Here is a 17,671-nt window from a genome sequence, read left to right on the forward strand (position 1 = left end):
GTGGCCTTGGTTAATTTACTGAGCTGTTTTGAGCCTGAGTTTCTCATTTGTAAAATGGGGACCTTAATTCCACCCTCAGAGGACCACTGTGGGGCAATACCAGGCATGACTGCTCAACACATTACTTCCCTTTCTTCCTCTCGCCAAAATGTTCCTGTACTTTCTTTCCTTCAGGTAGATGCAGGTGATCTTTGCTTGCTGCCTCAGCACCCTAGATATATGGTGACCCAGACCCTGTCCCTGCAGAGCTGGACAGAGGCGGAAGCAAGCCTGGCACCCAGGCATCTGAATGTCCTGCCATTCTTTTTGCGGGGGGGTCCAAGCGCTGAGAGCCCCTCTGCTGCCTGCCCTGATGGTGACAGCAGGTACCGTCAAGTCTCTCTGGTGGTCACATTTTCTAGCCTTGCAGACAAGATGACGAGCATCTCTGCAGGGCTACAGCTGGTGCAGGGATCTGACTTGACGCAGTCCCTTACATCAGGGGAAAAAAGATAAGGTACAGTCACCTCTCACTTCAGTAAAGGGTGTCACGCTCCAGTGCCTTCCAGTGAGCAGGCATCTTGACATTTCGTGTGATGGGACTTGTTCTTGATGGAATGTGCTGCTGCCCTCTGGATGAGAAAGGCCACACGCCAGCCAGGGAGGCCTTCCCCATTGTGAGTGAAGGACTGAAAGGCTTGGTGGCAGGACAACCAAAGTGGCGGGGGGTGGGGGCACAAAGGGGGCCAGCCATGAATGAGTGAGTGTTTGTAGAAAATAAAGAAGTAAATCTTGGTATTGAGTCAACAGATCGGTGCTTCTAGGTACTGTGATGATGAGAGTGTGAGATTAGAAAGGCCCGCTGAAATCAACCGTGCATCTGCAGACAGGGGACCACTAGGTACTCACTGCAAAGGATAGAGTAGCTTGAGCCAGGGGTTTGAGAACCAGCATGGGCAACACAGGGAGACCTTGGCTCTACAAAAAAATAAATCAGCTGGGTGTGATGGCGTGCACCTGTAGTTCCAGCTACTTGGGAGGCTGAGGCAGGAGGATCATATGAACCCAAAAGTTGGAGGTTGCAGTGAGCCGAGATAGTACCACTGCACTCCAGCTTGGGTGACAGAGGGAGACCTTGTCTCAAAAGCAAAAAAAAAAAAAAAAAAAAAAAAAAATTCAAGTAGATCCATATTGAAATGGAAAGATGCTTACTTTACATCTTGTAGAGTAAAAAAGAAGCAACATGTACAATATGACTCTTTTATGTAAAACTGATTGCGTGTCTGTGTGTGTCTGTGTGTGTCTGTGTGTGTGTGTGCGGAGAGGTGGCTGGAAGGACATTCATCACAACGTTAGCCACGGCTGGCACTGATGGTGGGATTTCAGGTTATTTTGTGCTTTTCTGTCTCATTTCCATTTGTTATAATGAGCATATATAATTTTTAGAGCCCCCAAGCGCTATTTTCATTTAAATGAAAAGAGTAGACTCTTTCTTTGCATTATCTCTTAAGGAAATCATCCACTTCCACTCCCGCCAGTTGGAACTGCTGGGATGCTGATAATAGGGCTTCTCTCACAGGCTGCCGTGAGGGTGAAATTCACATCTGAAGACACAGGCTCGGTGCCCAGGTCTAACATAAGCTGACTGGCAACGCTTTCCTCTAAAAGAGGAAGAGTGGGGCTGGGTGGGGTGGGGAGGGCTGAGTCACTGGCTCGGTCTTGAAGCCTGCATCTTAGTATTTAGTGGCTGAGACCAGGGCCGCTGCACTGGGCCACGCCAGGGTCCCATTCAGAGTATAGTATACGCGATCCCCAGACATTTGGGGGATGGCACTGTGACTGCACCTGGGTGCCACAGTGGCTTCCTGTGATGCCAGGCTCAGAGGTGAAGACACCAGCCTGCCTTCCTTACTTAAGTAATGGAGACAAGGTCAGACGCGGTGGCTCACGCCTGTAATCCCAACACTTTGGGAGGCTGAGGAGGAAGGATCGCTTGAGCTCAGGAGTTCAAGACCAGCCTGGGCAACACGGCGAGACCCCTCCCGCCTCTATAAAAAATAAAAAAATTAGCTGGGTGTAGTGGTGCATGCCTGTAGTCCCAGCTACTTGAGAGACTGAAATGGGAGGAGTGCTTGGGCCTGGGAGTTTGCACGGCTACAGTGAGCCATGACTACGCCACTGCACTCCAGCCTGGACAACGGAGTGAGATCCTGTTTCAAAAACAAAAAAAAAAGTAGTGGAGACTCTTCACCTTACCTTATTAACCTTGAGGACGGCGGGGGTTGGAGGGATTTCCCAAGACGAAGAAGGTGAAAGGACCTGAGGCAGAGTCCAGGGCCTGGTGGAGGCTCAACAAATAGTCGTTTGTTCCCCTGAATGATGAGAAATTTTCCAGGTGGACAAGGTGGGAATCAGGCGTGTAGAGACAAAGGAGATAAAGCTGCACATCTGGGTAATGGCAATGAAGGCAGGATAGAGAAAAGCAGCCGAGTGGCAACTTTTTCACAGGCATGGATTTGTCTACATTAAAATAGGTTTCTTGAAACATCATTTTTGGAAATGCCTTCACAGAACGAAACACAAACGTATTGCTGGTGTACACAACTCCAATATATAGAAAGGTGTCCCCTCCCCGTCCCAACCCCTGCCACAAATGGCTGCCAGACTCCCTAGGTGGACACAGCCACCAGCTCACACAGGGGTCGGCAATGTGTGCTGATACTGGACACCTTTCCAGGAAGCCACTCCAAAGACAGCAGCATTTCAAAATGCTTTTTGCTGTTGCAATCTCAGCTAGGATCTTGGCCCTCAAGGAATGGATTTGACAATGTGCAACCCTAGACTTGTGTGAATAAAATAGACCAGAGGAGAAGGAGATAGGGTCTTAGAGCATTAGAGATACTATTCTTCTGACATGGGCTTCTAAGAAAAACTTAGATTGTAGCAAAGAATCAGAAATTCTATTGTCAGCAGAGAAGCTCCCTCATTGAAGAAAAAAATGGGCGGATGATTGCACTTGTTAGGTATTAGTAGTCAGAGCTAGTGCTTCTATAGTACGCTTCCTGTTCTAAGAACCCTGCCTACACCTCACTCCCATTTTACAGATGAAACTTTGCAGGGTTGACTTGCCCAAGGTTACACATCAGCAGAGAAGCCACTTCACTGGGGGCAGCAACAACTATCGGTGTATGTCCTGGTTTATGCAGTGTCTCTCAAATGCCACATCTGATTCCTACGCTTGCCCCGAGCGACACACTTTTACAAATAGGGAAATGGTAGCTCAGAAACAGGGAGGGGCCTTGCTCAAAGCTTCATGGTTAATGAGGAAACCAGGTTTTCAGATGCCAGATCTTGTTTTTGTTTTTTTTTTTCTTTGTAAACTCAGGGGTCTGTGAGTTCTTTAGGAACAAGATTTTCTGTTTTCAATGTGATAATCTTGAAAACAAAAAAGCGAAAAACGCACTGGCAATGAAAATTTGCAATCTGAAAGACGTTTTAGGGGAACAGGCGTTGGTTTTTGAGTTGTCTTTGTGGTACTTTTGGGTCTGCAGAGATGGAAAATGGAAAAGGGGTTTGCTTGTTCCCAAATGGAACAATGAGTTTTACCAGGCCCTTTCGCTTGGTGATAATGTATTTTAAAAATCTCATTTTCTGTTCAAATTTATTTTAGTCTGTTTTTGATATGACTTGAATTAAAAAAAGAAGAAGAAAAAAAAAACTCTTCAGGTGATGTCCCAGAAGTGGAGCTAAATGCAGAGCTTTCTGGGTTGGAGGTGGTTGCTAAGGAGTCCTTCCGTTCAGGTGGGATCAGGCTGCAGCTGTGATGGTTTCACACCGAGGCCAGCAGGATCGTGCCCAACTGAGCTTTCTTATGAAGTGGCCCCACAGGCCTCAGAGCAGCCAGACCAGCCGGACAGTGGAGGCGCCAAGCACCATCCATGCCGGAAGAAGCCCTGGCAGTCACAAGAGAAGCGGAAGCTTCTGGTGGCAGAGGGAGGAGGCAGGAGCCCTGACACCCGGGGGAAGCTCCCCAACTGTTGCCATTTTGCACAGGCCACAAGATATGGCAAGGAAGGCCAGGGATGAGCTAGAAAGAGGGATTCTCGTGAATCCTGAGCAAAGGCTGACAGCCATCAGAAAGGTGCAAGTTCCTGTCATTTCGTTTCAAATTCCCTAAATTGTCATCTTTTGAAGTGAACTTTCCATGTGCAGGCCTTTTTACCATTTCACAAAAGCCCTTCTTGTAAGTTATGTGTGTCCATTTGGGCACCTAGCACAGATGAGAAGGTCGAGGCCCGCAGACTTTGTGCTCCAGGGCTGTGCGGCTGGTTCTGTCTCCAGCAACGCAGCTCTGACAGCCAGCGGGAGTATGCTTTATTAGTTTTATTTTTATAGGGTAAAAAAGCATAATTGAGAAGTAGCTAAGTCCCTAAACGACACTCATGGAAAGCCATGGTAGTTCCACAGTGAGCCCATAACAAAGCCACTGCCATTTGCCTCGTAGCAGTTTAATGAAATGGCAAACAGCACCCAGGAGGAAATGAACAGTGCCATAGGTTGGAAACTGAAACCTGCACATTCGTGGCAAATGTCACTGCATTTACAGGGAGAGAAAAAAAAAAAACCACATGACTCTTCTTTGTATGTTAAGGACTTTTTATTTTCAGGCCCTTTCAGAGGAATCAATTCCTTTAAACCTTTGTAAAATGCCACAGGAGCCAAGGTTAAGCAATGCTCTTAACTTAGGAACTGACCCTCTCCAGGCAGTCTCCAAAGTAGATTACCTCGAAATCTCAAAAAGGTAGTTCTACAAGAGGAGCCTTTGAAGAAGCCAATCCTGTTTTCCATTGTTTTGCTTTCACACACGTTGAACTTGAACTCTTACCTTTCTCCATTTATAACAACCAAAATCCACCTTAAAAAATTAAAGGCTGGGTGCAGTGGCTCATGCCTGTAATCCCAGCATTTAGGGAGGCCGAGGTGGATGGATCACCTGAGGTCAGGAGTTTGAGACCAGCCTGACCAATATGGTGAAACCCCATCTCTACTAAAAATAGAAAAATTAGCCAGGTGCAGTGGCGGGTGCCTGTAATCCCAGCTACTTGGGAGGCTGAGGATGCAGTGAGATCACACCACTGCACTCCAGCTTGGGTGACAGGGCGAGACTCTATCAAAAAAAAAAAAAAAAAAAATTGCAAGTAATGGCTTCTGTGGAAGCAAATCTTGATTTAGGGGCACACAATCTCAGACGCTCGGGATAGACAAACAGGAAGCCAGACGCTCTCTGGGGACCACACTTGTGGCTGCCCACACTGCTCTGTAGTTGCCAAGAGGGTGGGAAGTCGAGACAACAAAGAACATGAAATGAAGCTCTTTGTCATTGCCGTCTCGGATGGTGGACTCCCGCCTGGGAGAGGCTGGTGGCCGGCTGCTGCCAGCTCACTCCCCCACAACTGCAATTCCTCTTTCCCGGTCACACTGCTATTTCTAAACATCGGCACTGTAATCAGAATGATTTCCATGAAAACAAAAGCTCATTTTCCTAACTTGCGCTCCAATGCGTACGTCGTTAGAGGCCTGAGATCAGAGTCTGGTGGTTTTCCTGTTTCAACCTGACTTTCTGTCCCTAGGGTATATAAATAACCTACTCCTAAGTTTGCTCCTCGAATGACAATCAGTTTTATTTCATGAGTTATGGTGTCCAAATGAGTTAATTTGCTTTTGTCACCGTCTGAGTCAAAATAGGCCACCCGCAGGCCTCATGCAAAATTTAGAAACTGGATAGACGATTTAAGCCTCAAAAATGCAATGATTTTTTTTGGGTGCACACAGGAGAGGACGGATCTGGGGTGTGGTCAGCAGATGACCAGCCGTGGCCTTGAAGGTCTCTGCAGCTGCGGGATGAGGGTGAAGTCCCCTATTTGCTCTGCTCAGCCTCTCTGTTGAGTATTTAAGAAATCCTGATTCTCCGTGTTCTGCCAGGGAGGATACTGCAGAAAGGTGGACTGGTGTGGCCATTATTTCAGCATCTTCACCATGTACGGGCCTTGTAATCTGTAGCCGATCTTTCTATAATAATTCCTGGTGCCGACCCCTGCAGAAAAATTGAAGTAAAAAAAGGAGCATTCACTTTAGTAATTCTCAAAAGTCGGCATGTGCTTCCCTCAGCCTTATACCCTTCCCCCACCCAGAGACCAAATTCTCTCCCACATAAAATCTCAGTTTAATAAGTTTAGAACATTATTACTTTGAATTCAGGCTGCATTAAAATACAGAAACTGCTAAGTGGAGAGAAGTTACTCTTTCCCTGATTTTTAACATAAGCTCAGGATATGTGACACACACACTCACAGGCAACAGCAAATGTGCTCACCCATATGTTGGAGCCTGTGTATTCACTATCCTACAGGCAGCTCCAAGCACTACCTTAGGTGCTACAGGTGAACGGGAAGAGGTAGATTTACTGTCTGAGCTGCCTATGCTTCAGATGAGGCCAAACGATGGATGGTTTCCCAGAAGTTTTAAAGAGAGAAGAGCGGGGGGGAAAATGGAATCTCCACTCAAGTAGCGAAGGTATCTTCCCCCAGTAGCGAAGGTGCACTACTGTCAGAAGTGTTGGGAGTATACAACAAGGCTTAACAGGAAAAAGTGTTTTCCTCATTAGTTGGTGTCAAAGAAGCAGGTTTGCTGGAATGGGCCCTGGCTCATGAAGTGTGGTTTGTGAAGAGAAGTGTAGCTTTTTCACACCAAGCAACTGTCCAGTTCTCTGTTGACACCAACTGGGTGTTCTACAATTTAACTCAATTTGAACACGACCTACTCTGATGAGCACAAGGCCCCCTAGTTCCGAGCTCAGTCCAGATACTGCCCCGCAACTTCAGACACCAATTGCAAGCAGAGGGTCTGCGGGCTGCCTACAACTGCTGTCCGACTGGGCTACAAATGGAGGGTTCCTACAAGCCCCTCTTCAGATTTGATAATTTGTCATAATGGCTCATAGAGCTCAGGGCAACATTTACTTACGTTTACCAGTTTATTCCAGGATATGATAAAAGACACAAGTGAACGGCCAGGTGAAGAGGCACACAGGGTGAGGTCTGGGAGGGTCCTGAGCACAGGACTGTCTGTCCCCACTGTGCTGGGGTGCACCATGCTCCCAGAAAGTGGATGTGTTTGCCAAAATGAAAAGTTCTCTGAACGCCATCTTTTAGGGATTTTTATGGAGTTTCACCGTGTAGGTATGATCAATTACTAACTCCATTTCCAGCCCCCTTCCCTCCCTGGAGGATGAAGGGTGGGGCTGAAAGTCCAACCCTCTCATCATAGCTTGATCTTTCTGGTGACAGGTCCCCACCAAGAGTCACCATATTAGAACAAAAGATGCCCCCTGAACCCCTACAGCTCAGGAAATTACAAGGGTTTTAGAAGCTCTATGTCAGGAACCAGGAACAGAGACCAAATTATATTTTTTATGATGTCTCAGCATTCAAGGAACATGAACTAGTTGAAGTTGGTACGAAAGGTCCATTACCCCTGCATATTGGACGCATTCCTCAAAGAGCACGGCTGTCTGTATCTGGGAGTGAGACAGCTGAGGCTGGGCGGGGAGAGCTATCAGCAGCACCTGCCGCAGGCACTCCCTCACTCCCTCTCTGCATGTCCCTGCACTGGGCTTTGGAGAAGTGCATCTCCTGATTCTTCTGTAGCTCGCTGGCTGCTCTTCCTCAGTCTCCTTTGCTGGTTCCTCCTCGTATCCCTAACTGAAATCACTGCAATATGCAGCTCTTCTGTGCAAGTGCTTCCTGTGACACAGCGTAAACCTGCGTATATACTGCGTATATACTGGCGACCCCTAAATCTGTCACTCAGAGCCTCAGATTCGTCCACAGGTGCTGCACGACCCACTTGAATGTCTAAATCGGCATGGGAGGTGTAGCAAGTCAAAAACCCAACTCCTGGTGCCCTGCCCCCACAAGCTCCCTCCCTCAGGAAGCTCCCTCTCTGTAAATGGCCACTCCACTGCCAGTTGTTCAGGCCAACTGATTGCCATCTTTCCGTCAAATTCCACATCAAGAGACTTGAAGAAAATGAAAGAGGAAGCCCTGAGGCTACAGGGGTGGGGACAGGATTCTAGGGAGCAGGAAAAACAAATGTGAAAGCCCTGAGATGGGCGTGCGTTCGTCCTTACTCAAGGAACAAAGAGGCACCATCATGCAGGTCTCCTAAGGAATCTGGCTTTTATTCTGAGTGGGATGGAAGAACGAGAGGATGCTGGTCAAAGGAGGGACACGATCTGATTGCTGTTTTGAGAACAGAATGAAGGCTCCAGGAGGGCAGGGGTTTTGTTTTGTTCACTGTAGAGCTGCGAGCACCCAGAGCGATGCCTGGCACATGTGAGGTACATGGTCAATATTTGCTCACTGAATGGATATGTGACCAAGGGCAGAAACAGGGAGACCAGATAGGAATCGATGACAATAATCCAGGTGGGAGATGGTGGTGGCTCAGGCTGAGTCACAGTGGTGAAAAGTAGCCGGAGCCTGGGCACATGTGGAAGGCAGAGCGAAAAGAATCTGCCGATGGATGTGGGGTGTGACAGGGGCCAAGGTGACGCCAAGGTCACCTTTAGCCTGAGTAAAGGAAAAGTCTGGAGAAATAGGAGCCACTGTTGCCTGGGAGTGAGGAGATGGTGGGAAGAGCTGCAAGGGGCATCAGGAGTGGGGCTCCAGTCAGGCTGCATGTGGAATGGCTGCTAGACATTCATGCCAAGATGCTGAACACTGATTTTGGAAGTGTTTCTTGTTCTTAGAGACACAGGGAGTGCTATGGGTTAGGTATTTGTCTGCTCTGAAACTCATGTTGAAACTTAATCCCTATTACTGAGAGGTGGGGCTATGAAGAGGTGACTAGAGTGTGAGGGCTCTGCTCTCATGAAAGGATTAATCTATTCATGGACTAATAGGATAATGAGTTCTGGTGGTTTTACAACAAGAGGAACAGGGTGCTGAGCTGGCATGTGCAGCCCTGCCACTGTGTGATGCCATGTGCTACCCTGTGCCACCGCAGGACTCCACAGAAAGTCCCCACCCTCAGGAAGGCCCTCACAAGATCCAGCCCTTCAACCTTGGACTTTTCAGCCTCCAAAACTGTAAGAAATAAATTCCTTTTCAGGTATTCTGTTAAAAGCAATTGAAAATGGACTTAGAGAGGGATGGTCTCTTTTCCTGGATGTTGCTTTGCAAGGTAATTTTGGAGTGGGGCAGTTGTCTTGCAAGGGGCTGAAGTGGCTGATGCAGAGTGAGAAGGCATAGCCACCTAGCTTCTTTTGGAAACTGTTGAACCCTAAATTAACCAGTCCCAAAGCTTCTCTATATATTTCTTATGAAATATTTTCCATTTGGTTTAAGCCATTTTGAGGATATTTTTGATTTTAGGTATACAGCTCAGTGTTGCTAAATACATTCACATTGTGGTAAAACCATCACCCATCCATCTCCAGAACTCTTTATCTTGTAAAGCTGAAACTCCGTACTCACTAAACATCAACCCTACTCCCCCTCTTCTAGCCCCTGACAACCCCCATTCTACTTTCTGTCTGCATGAATTTGACTCCTGTAGATACCACATGGAAGTGGAATTATGCAGTGTTTGTCCTTTTATAACTGGCTTATTTCACTTAGCACAATGTCTTCAAGGTTCATGCATGTTGGGTACAAGCCACTGAGTTGAGTTTTCTGTGACTTGTAACTAAAAATATCATAACTGACAAGTAAGCTTGAGGACAGGAAGAGAAAAACAAACGAGGTCAAGCCACTATTTAAAATCAGAATTCAGAGTAATTCTGAACACACTGCTCTCCTGCTTAGAATCACTAATGATGGGTCCCAAGATAAAGTTCAAATTCCTTAGCCTGACCCACAAAGTCTTTCCTGCCCAGACTCTTCGACTTTAGTTCCTGGCACAGTTGACTAGGTCCAGAATCAGCAAACCAGGCCTGGCATCACCACCCGGGCTCAGCCACTGCCTCTGGGCGCTCCCCTCAGCAGCCGCCTACAAGGGCACTCCCAGCCACCCTCCCACTCATCCCCGAGGTCCCACCAGGAGACCTTTGCAGATACTTCCCCTATCTACAAAGCCAGAATTCACAGCACCCTCTCTCCAGGCTGGCTGTGTGCCTTAATTAGAGTTCCATTGTTTTACTAATCACACTGCACAGGTCTGTCTCCCTCCCTAGGATGTCAGCTCTTTAAAGTCAATGGCTTCTATCATCAGTGTCTGGCATATAAGCAAGATGCAATAAATGTTTGCAGATCTCTCATATGCTGGTCAGCTATTCTTATGTTGTGTATATACAAAGAAATGTGTTCCTGGAGGATGTACGTGAAAAAAAAAATGGCTCTATGTTGGGTGTTGGGTAATGGAATGATTCAATATACAAGAGCTGAAGGGCAGGACAACTTCTTAACCTAGGTACAAATTTCCTACCTTGTTAGCTGAGAGATTAAGAGGCACCTTCCTGACTTATATTATTATCTCTATCTAACAAAAACTGCCCCAAATCTTTCAGAAATATTTCTGGCTTTTTATATTTCTATTTTACTTTTACAAAACAGATACTGTTTTCCATGGACTTAAAACAATGTATCTTGGAGAATGTCAAACACACAAAAGTGCAGAAGACAGTGCACTGAACCTCCCTGCACCTATCACTCAGCTTTAGCAGGGACAATTCACCTACGAGTTGAGATGGACTCTTGTCACCCAGGCTGGAGTGCAATGGCACGGTCTTGGCTCACTGCAACCTCCGCCTCCCACCCAGGAGACTTCTAAGCTTCGAGCTTTCTACTCAGGTGAACTTAGAAAACATCTCTAACATTTCCTTTTGGTTCTGCTCAGCTCAGTTCTTGGAGACATGTTTAGTTTTGCTCTTTTATATGTCCTCTGTCAAATGAAAATGATGGCCTAATTTTCAGAAGAAAGATGTGTAATTGTTGGTCCAAGAGCTTCACTTCCAAAAATATGCATCAACCTATATTTGTCTACCATAAATGGCTGCAGAGGTGAGAGAGAAGAGTTCCTTACATCTAACACAGGACCAGACAGTCCTTGGATAACCAGAAAGTTCAACAATCAAGAGTGCCCTGATTTCTTAGGCATGCTGGTTGAAAGAGCTGCTTTACTGGGGTACATCTAAGCATTTCTCATCATGATTCCCACGGAGCTACAGGCTCCTTGGGCCTTCTACTTTTTCCTTTCAACAGGAGGTGTGCCCTAGAAATGATTACCACCTTGGGCAGGGGCACTCAGGCCTCACGATGGGCCTTTTGGAGGAAAGCTGTGTATTGAAGCTCTTGTCCTTATTTTCAATAAGACGCGGCAGGCCTGAGATGGCGAGCTCAGCCCTGAGATGGAACACTGTCTCCGGGTCTTCTGAGAAGTGCTGGCATCCAGGGGAGGGAGCTTCACCTCTAGCCAGTCTGGACTCTAACCTCTGCTCACCTAAAGAGCTAAATTTCTTTCTGCCTCTTGTTTTTTGAAAGAAAAATTTCCTCCTGTTTCTATAACCTGCAGAACAGGTTGGGAAAGGCATTAGCCCTGCACTTAACTACCAGGGTTGGGGTGAGGGCCTTGCTCTGCTCTGATCCCCTCTCCATGTTCAGCAGGGCTCCCAGAAAGTCCTCTGTCATAGTAACTTTCCTTTTGTTAGCCAGCCAAGAAAAAGCAATCATCCTTCAGAGCTGACGTCAGTCACCCTCCTGGACTGACGTGCAGGCTGCCTGGACCGTCTCCGAGTCCTCAGCCTAACTGCTCTGCCTCCCCCAGAGAAGAGGCGCCCACAGGCTGTATGAGGAGCCAAGTGCTCCACCCGATGGCCTGTGTGGGGTTCTGCCAAATCCCTGGGATGGGGAATGAGCAGGAACTCACTCCATGCAGCAGCCTCAGGGTGCCCTGCTACAGAGCCAGCATTAAGAACAGCAGGAGTGGGGAGAGTCCAAATGCAGGCTTTGTTTTGTAGCACTTCGGAAGGCCGAGCAGGGTAGATCACCTGAGCTCAGGAGTTCGAGACCAGCCTGGGCAACATGGCAAAACCCTGTCTCTACTAAAAATACAAAAAATTAGCTGGGTGTGGTGGTGAGTGCCTGTAATCCCGGCTACTTAGGAGGCTGAGGTGTGAGAATTGCTTGAACCTAGGAGGCAGAGGTTGCAGTGAGCTGAGATCGCGCCACTGTACTCCAGCCTGGGGGACACAGTGAGATTCTATCTCAAGAAAGAATGGCAGGAGTTGGGGGAGTCCAAACACTGGCTTTGTTTTATCCTCCCAAGTTCTCTCATCTACACCCTGAGCTTTACTACATGACCTTTTTCCTACTCTGTAGGCAGGATAAATATTTTTATCTTCCCCACTCTACCAGCAATGATGATGAGATGAGTTAGGTGAAAAAAGAATACCTTGCAAAGTGCCTAGAGTGAACAGCTTCTGTGGTGGCCTCCCCTCTGCCTCTGCCCCAGGACATCCACCCCCTTTGGGAGAAGAAAAGCAGCCTGCTTATTTGTACATGAGTTTTACTATATATAAGTTATTAAAATGACTTCCACTGCACACTTCAGATCAATTACAGATAGACCCATGGAAAGGGGTTACATTAAAGGCAGAGGACACTGCTTGCTCTGGGATGGGCTGAGAGGAGTAGAGTGATTCAGCACTCAGTGGGAAAGCCCCTCTCCCAAGGATGACCTCTGGCTACTGCTCCAAGGTGGGCTGGCAAGAGCCCCTGGCCTCCCTGTGAATCTCCAACCCGGAGGAGACCCAGGGGTACCACGTCTCTCTGATCCTTTTCTGAACCAAATGTCCTCAAGCCCCTGATGATGAGAAAGAAATCCTCTGCTTTGATTCCATGTCCCTCTCCAAAAGATACGCACCATGTGGCTTAATCTGCTAACTCGAAGGATTTGGGAAAAGGGGGAATCACAGGCAATGCCTATGCTGGAGCCTGGGCCCCTGGCTACAGGAGCACGCTCATCCTGGGCTGCTCAATGCTCTTTAGTAAAAATGGGAAATCAAACCACACCACCTTAGACTAACCAAAGGCCAAAAAAAAAGAAAGAAAAGAAAAAAAAAATGCGGGGGTGGGGGGCAACAAACCCAGATGTGTTTTTCTTGTTTCTTTCTTTTTGAGACAAAGTCTCACTCTTGTCGCCCAGGCTGGAGTGCAATGGCACAATTTCAGCTCACTGCAACCTCTGCCTCCCAGGTTCAAAGGATTCTCCTGCCTCAGCCTCCAGAGTACCTGGGATTACAGACACCTGCCACCATGCCCAGCTAATTTTTGTATTTTTAGTGAAGACGGGGTTTCAACATGTTGGCCAGGCTGGTCTCGATCTCCTGACCTCAGGTGATTCACGCACCTCGGCCTCCCAACATGCTGGGATTACAGGCCTGGCCACAAACCCAGATGTTTACTTAAATTCTGCTGTGATTCTATTTTAGAGAGAAATTGTAGGGGAAAGAGTGGGGAGATGGAGTAAGCCAGTCTGTGTGGTACTTGAGTTTGTTGAAAACCAACTCTTTGTTCCTCCAAGTTACTGCAGCCTTTTGTTCTAAGGGGATAAATGCAATACCAGAGTAATGTCTTTGGACACTAAAAATAAGTACACCTTTCCTCTAAAAGGGAAAATAAATCACAAATCAAGAGTAGGAAATGAACTTAAGTGCTACCTAGCTTGTGATTCTAATTCCATCTCAAAACAAACAAACAAACAAAACCACTTGGCAGAAGTTAGAGGGAGATTTAAATACCTGCCAGGCATTGGATTGCTAGAGGCTCTCCATGCACTAATTTCTTTAAAATGTAACAAGATTGCAATTATTGTCTTAGGAGAAAGGTGAGTTTCAGAATGGGTCATAACTCAAGGCCACAGGATAGGGAAGTAGAACTGTAACTGAGACCCAGCCTGCCCGACCCCATGGCCCAGAGCGTTTCTAATGCGCCTGGCACCTATGTGATGGGGTAGGCCCACCCAAATCCCCCGACTCTGGTCTTGGACCTTGAGTCAGAGTGGGTAAGCACATCCCTTCTTTTCTGGTAAAGAAAGGACTTGCCATTTGTCTTAATCACCTCACCTCCTGTATCTGTGTCCAGTTTTTCAATGTCCTTTTATAACTCATGAGATGAAACAAACATGGTGGCTATTTCCATTTTTAACAATATGGCTTAGTAAGAAACTGAAGAATAAATCACAGAAAAGGGTCTGATAACAGGCAATAAGAAACTTTGTACACAGATTCAGCTTACAAATGTGAGAATGGGAAGGGGGAAACTTTTCAGTAACAACTTGGTAAACTGCAGTCACCATTTCTAAAATGATAAGCACTACAACACAGAGTTTGGAGGAAAACAACAAAGAAGGCTCAATGATGGAAGCTAGAGCAGGGCAGAAGAGTCAGGAGTATTTAAGCTTAGCGAACAGATGACTTCAGGCTTGATTATGGCAGACAAAATTAAGAATAATACTCCAGCCAAAGACAATGAAAATATTGTGACAAAATTTAAAATGTTTCTGCTAGGAAAATATCAGAGACTATTAAGAGCTCTTAATTGTCAGGTCAAGAATAAGGAGAAAATGTGAGCTTCTAGAAGGGAGTAGAAGTGTTTGTGTCTCAGGGTGTGTGATCTAGGAAGGGCAGCTGAGATACCGGGGGCGCGGGGGCGGTGTCTCGTGGCCACCAGAAACAGAGAAGCAGTCATAACACTCCCCCAGCGCCCTGCTGTTTAGGAGGTGTGGAAGCAACTCTGCCTCTCAGTTGCTTCCACACCTCGAGGAGGCTTGAAGAGATGGAACATGGGTCTGAATTCAGAGCCTGGCACAGACAGGGACCCAAGCATAGCACCCTCTCTTCTGGATTGTATTCTGAAAGGCTCTGAATTGGGAGGAGGGACTGGTGTGGTGGGGATAGGAATCTTCTAGATAAACTACAGTCTTGGTCCTAGACAACTATGACTCTGAGATGCCTGGCTAAAGGAAACAGGTCTTCCTTGGAGGAAGCGAGCATCACCTAGGTCTTCGAGTATTCCCGAAAGCAAATTCTCATATCAAATGCCCAGCAAATGATGAGGTGCACTTTGAGACAGGACATGACAACAGCAGAAACTCCAGATGTAACATCACTAGACACAGACTGCAAACAGGTATGCTTACTATGTTCAATGTCTGAAAACAACTGGAAACATTAAAACATGACATCACAGAATGGAAAAAGATACCAGAAATTTAGGAAATGTTAAAGTGTGGGACCAATGCATCAATGGATGGGTCTAGCAGATCAGACAGAGCTAAATCAGTAACCTGAAAGATTAAGTCAGAAGAAATTATGGACAACAAAGCAACATTGGTGGGGAAGAGGGTATTAGACATAGTGGATACAATAAATAGGTCTAAAATATGTTTAACTGGAGTCCTAGGAAGAGAGGTGAGGGAGAATGGGAAAGAATCAATATGCATGTGTTAGAGGCTGCAAATCACACAGAACTGATTTTAAAACCCAGTTCACTGATTAAAGAAGCCCAAGGAAGCCCAAACGGGAAATCCATACCTAGAAATATCCTAGTAAAACTAGAGAAAAACCAAGACAGTGAAGACAGTCTGAAAGAATAAAAATAATATATATTTAAAAAAAAAACTACAGAAGTAGCCTGAGGGAATATCCTCAAAGACAGCTGATTTCTTACCTGCAACATTAAAAGCCAGAAAATAAGGGAAAGATAGATACAAAGTACTGAAAGAAAATACCTGCAAACCCAGAATTCTATACCTAGTAAAGACGACCTTTAAGACAAGGGTCCCCAACCGCCAGGCCACACAACATTTACAGCCACGCCCCATTGCTCGCGTTACTGCCTGACAAGCAGTAACCACCTCCCGTCAGATCAGCAGTGGCATTAGATTCTCAAAGGAGCACAAATCCTATTGTGAACTATGCATGCGAGGGACCTAGGTTGTGTGCTCCTTTTAAGAATCTAATGCCTGATGATCTCTCACTGCCTCCCACCATCCCCAGATGGGACTGCTGAGTTGCAGGAAAATAAGCTTGGAGCTCCCACTGATTCATATAATTATTTCATTATATATTACAATGTAATAATAGAAATAAAGTGCATAATAAATGTAACACACTTGAATCCTGAAACCATCACCCCAACCCCTTTACTATCAGTGGAAAAACTGTCTTCCACAAAACCAGTCCCTGGTGCCGAAAAGGTTGGGGACCACTGCTTTAATAATAATGCAAAATAAAGACATTTGTATACAATCAAAACTGGAACAACTTGCTACCAACAGATAATAAATTCATAATAAAGGTATAAAGAAAATGTGTGCAAACTACCGAAATATCCATCAACAGTAAAACAGATAAGCTGTAGTACATCATGGAATCCTACATGTCAATGAAAATGAAGAAAATACTTTAAAGATATAGCAAAGATAGAAGAGCAAAGAAAGTGGTAAATATACAGTTGCCCTTGGTATATGTGGGGGGCTGGTTCCAGGACCACCTACCAAACTCTGCACATGTCTTGCAGTTGGCCCTGCAGAAGCTGCATCTATGAAAAGTCAGCCTTCTGTATACGCAGGTTTCACAGCCCACAAATACTGTGTTTTCAATCTGTGTTTGGTTGAAAGAAATTCGAGTATAAGTGGACCTGTGTTGTTTAAGGGTCACTTTTATCAGTAAATCTAAGTGAATACTAACTGTACATAATAATAATATCTTGGGGATTTTAGAAAAACTTGCACAGACATGTGCACACAGCAACTTCAGAAAGAGGATCTCCAAATGGCCAGTAAACACATGAAAAGGTAGTCAAAATCATCAGTTATCAGGTAATGCAAATTAAAACCACAAAGAAATGCCACTCATTTATCAGCATGGAACAACTGAAACTCATACATTTCCTGTAATAGTGAAAAATTGTAGAAGCACTTTAGAAAGCCACTTGGCAGAATCCTCAGCTAAATCTATGTACTCTCTACAACCCAGCAACTCTTAGGTGTACATTCTACAGAAATATGTCCTTATGTGTCCCAAAATACATATACAAGAATATTCATAAGTCTAACCTGGAAACTCAGCAAGAGTTAAGACAGATAAATTGTGAACTATCAGCATAATGGAATCCCATATATCAATGAAAAGGAATGAAATGCTGCTACTACAACGTTGGCTCAATCTCACAGCAATGTTGAGCAAAAGTAACCAGAACAAAAATATGCAACAACAAAACTAGACTATGTAGTTAAGGGATACATACTTAGGAAGAAAATACCAAAAAAGTTAGGATACTGGGAAGGAAGAGGGAGGGGCCAACAGAGGCACTTCTTGGATGCTAGTTATTGACCTGAGTGGGGGTTATAGAGTGCTATGGTCTGAATGTGTATCCCCCACAAAATTCGTATGTTGAAACTTAATCCCCAATGCAATAGTATTAAGAGGTGAGGTCTTTGGGTGACAATTAGGTCACGAGGCCTCTAGAACTATGAGAAGTTTCTCATTTATAAATTACCCAGTTTTGTTATAGTAGCCTGAGTGAGCTAAGACATATAGGTGTTATTTGACATTTTATAAACTCTGCTATTTGTTACAGCTTCCAGTAAACTTTTAAAATGAAAAAGAAGGCAAGATTAAATAATCTCA

The 17,671-nt window shown here is 45.7% G+C and overlaps 1 protein-coding gene across 3 annotated transcripts in view; it reads right to left on the minus strand.

Annotated features, from left to right (window-relative positions):
- Positions 1-4,599: 4,599 nt before the first annotated feature.
- Positions 4,600-17,671, minus strand: part of LOC105481998 (elongator acetyltransferase complex subunit 3) — a 105,144-nt gene continuing 92,072 nt past the window's right edge. For 2 of the 3 annotated variants that reach the window (XM_011741833.2, XM_071068463.1), the window contains one exon: positions 4,601-6,073. In XM_011741833.2, coding sequence (XP_011740135.2) covers positions 5,997-6,073 — 77 coding nt within the window. In that variant the 3' untranslated portion in view covers positions 4,601-5,996. Of the gene's footprint in view, positions 6,074-17,671 lie in introns of all 3 variants that reach the window. The other variant, XM_011741834.3, reaches the window with a different exon arrangement.

This window comes from Macaca nemestrina, chromosome 8 (genome assembly GCF_043159975.1).
Source record: "Macaca nemestrina isolate mMacNem1 chromosome 8, mMacNem.hap1, whole genome shotgun sequence".
Classification (NCBI taxonomy): domain Eukaryota; kingdom Metazoa; phylum Chordata; class Mammalia; order Primates; family Cercopithecidae; genus Macaca; species Macaca nemestrina.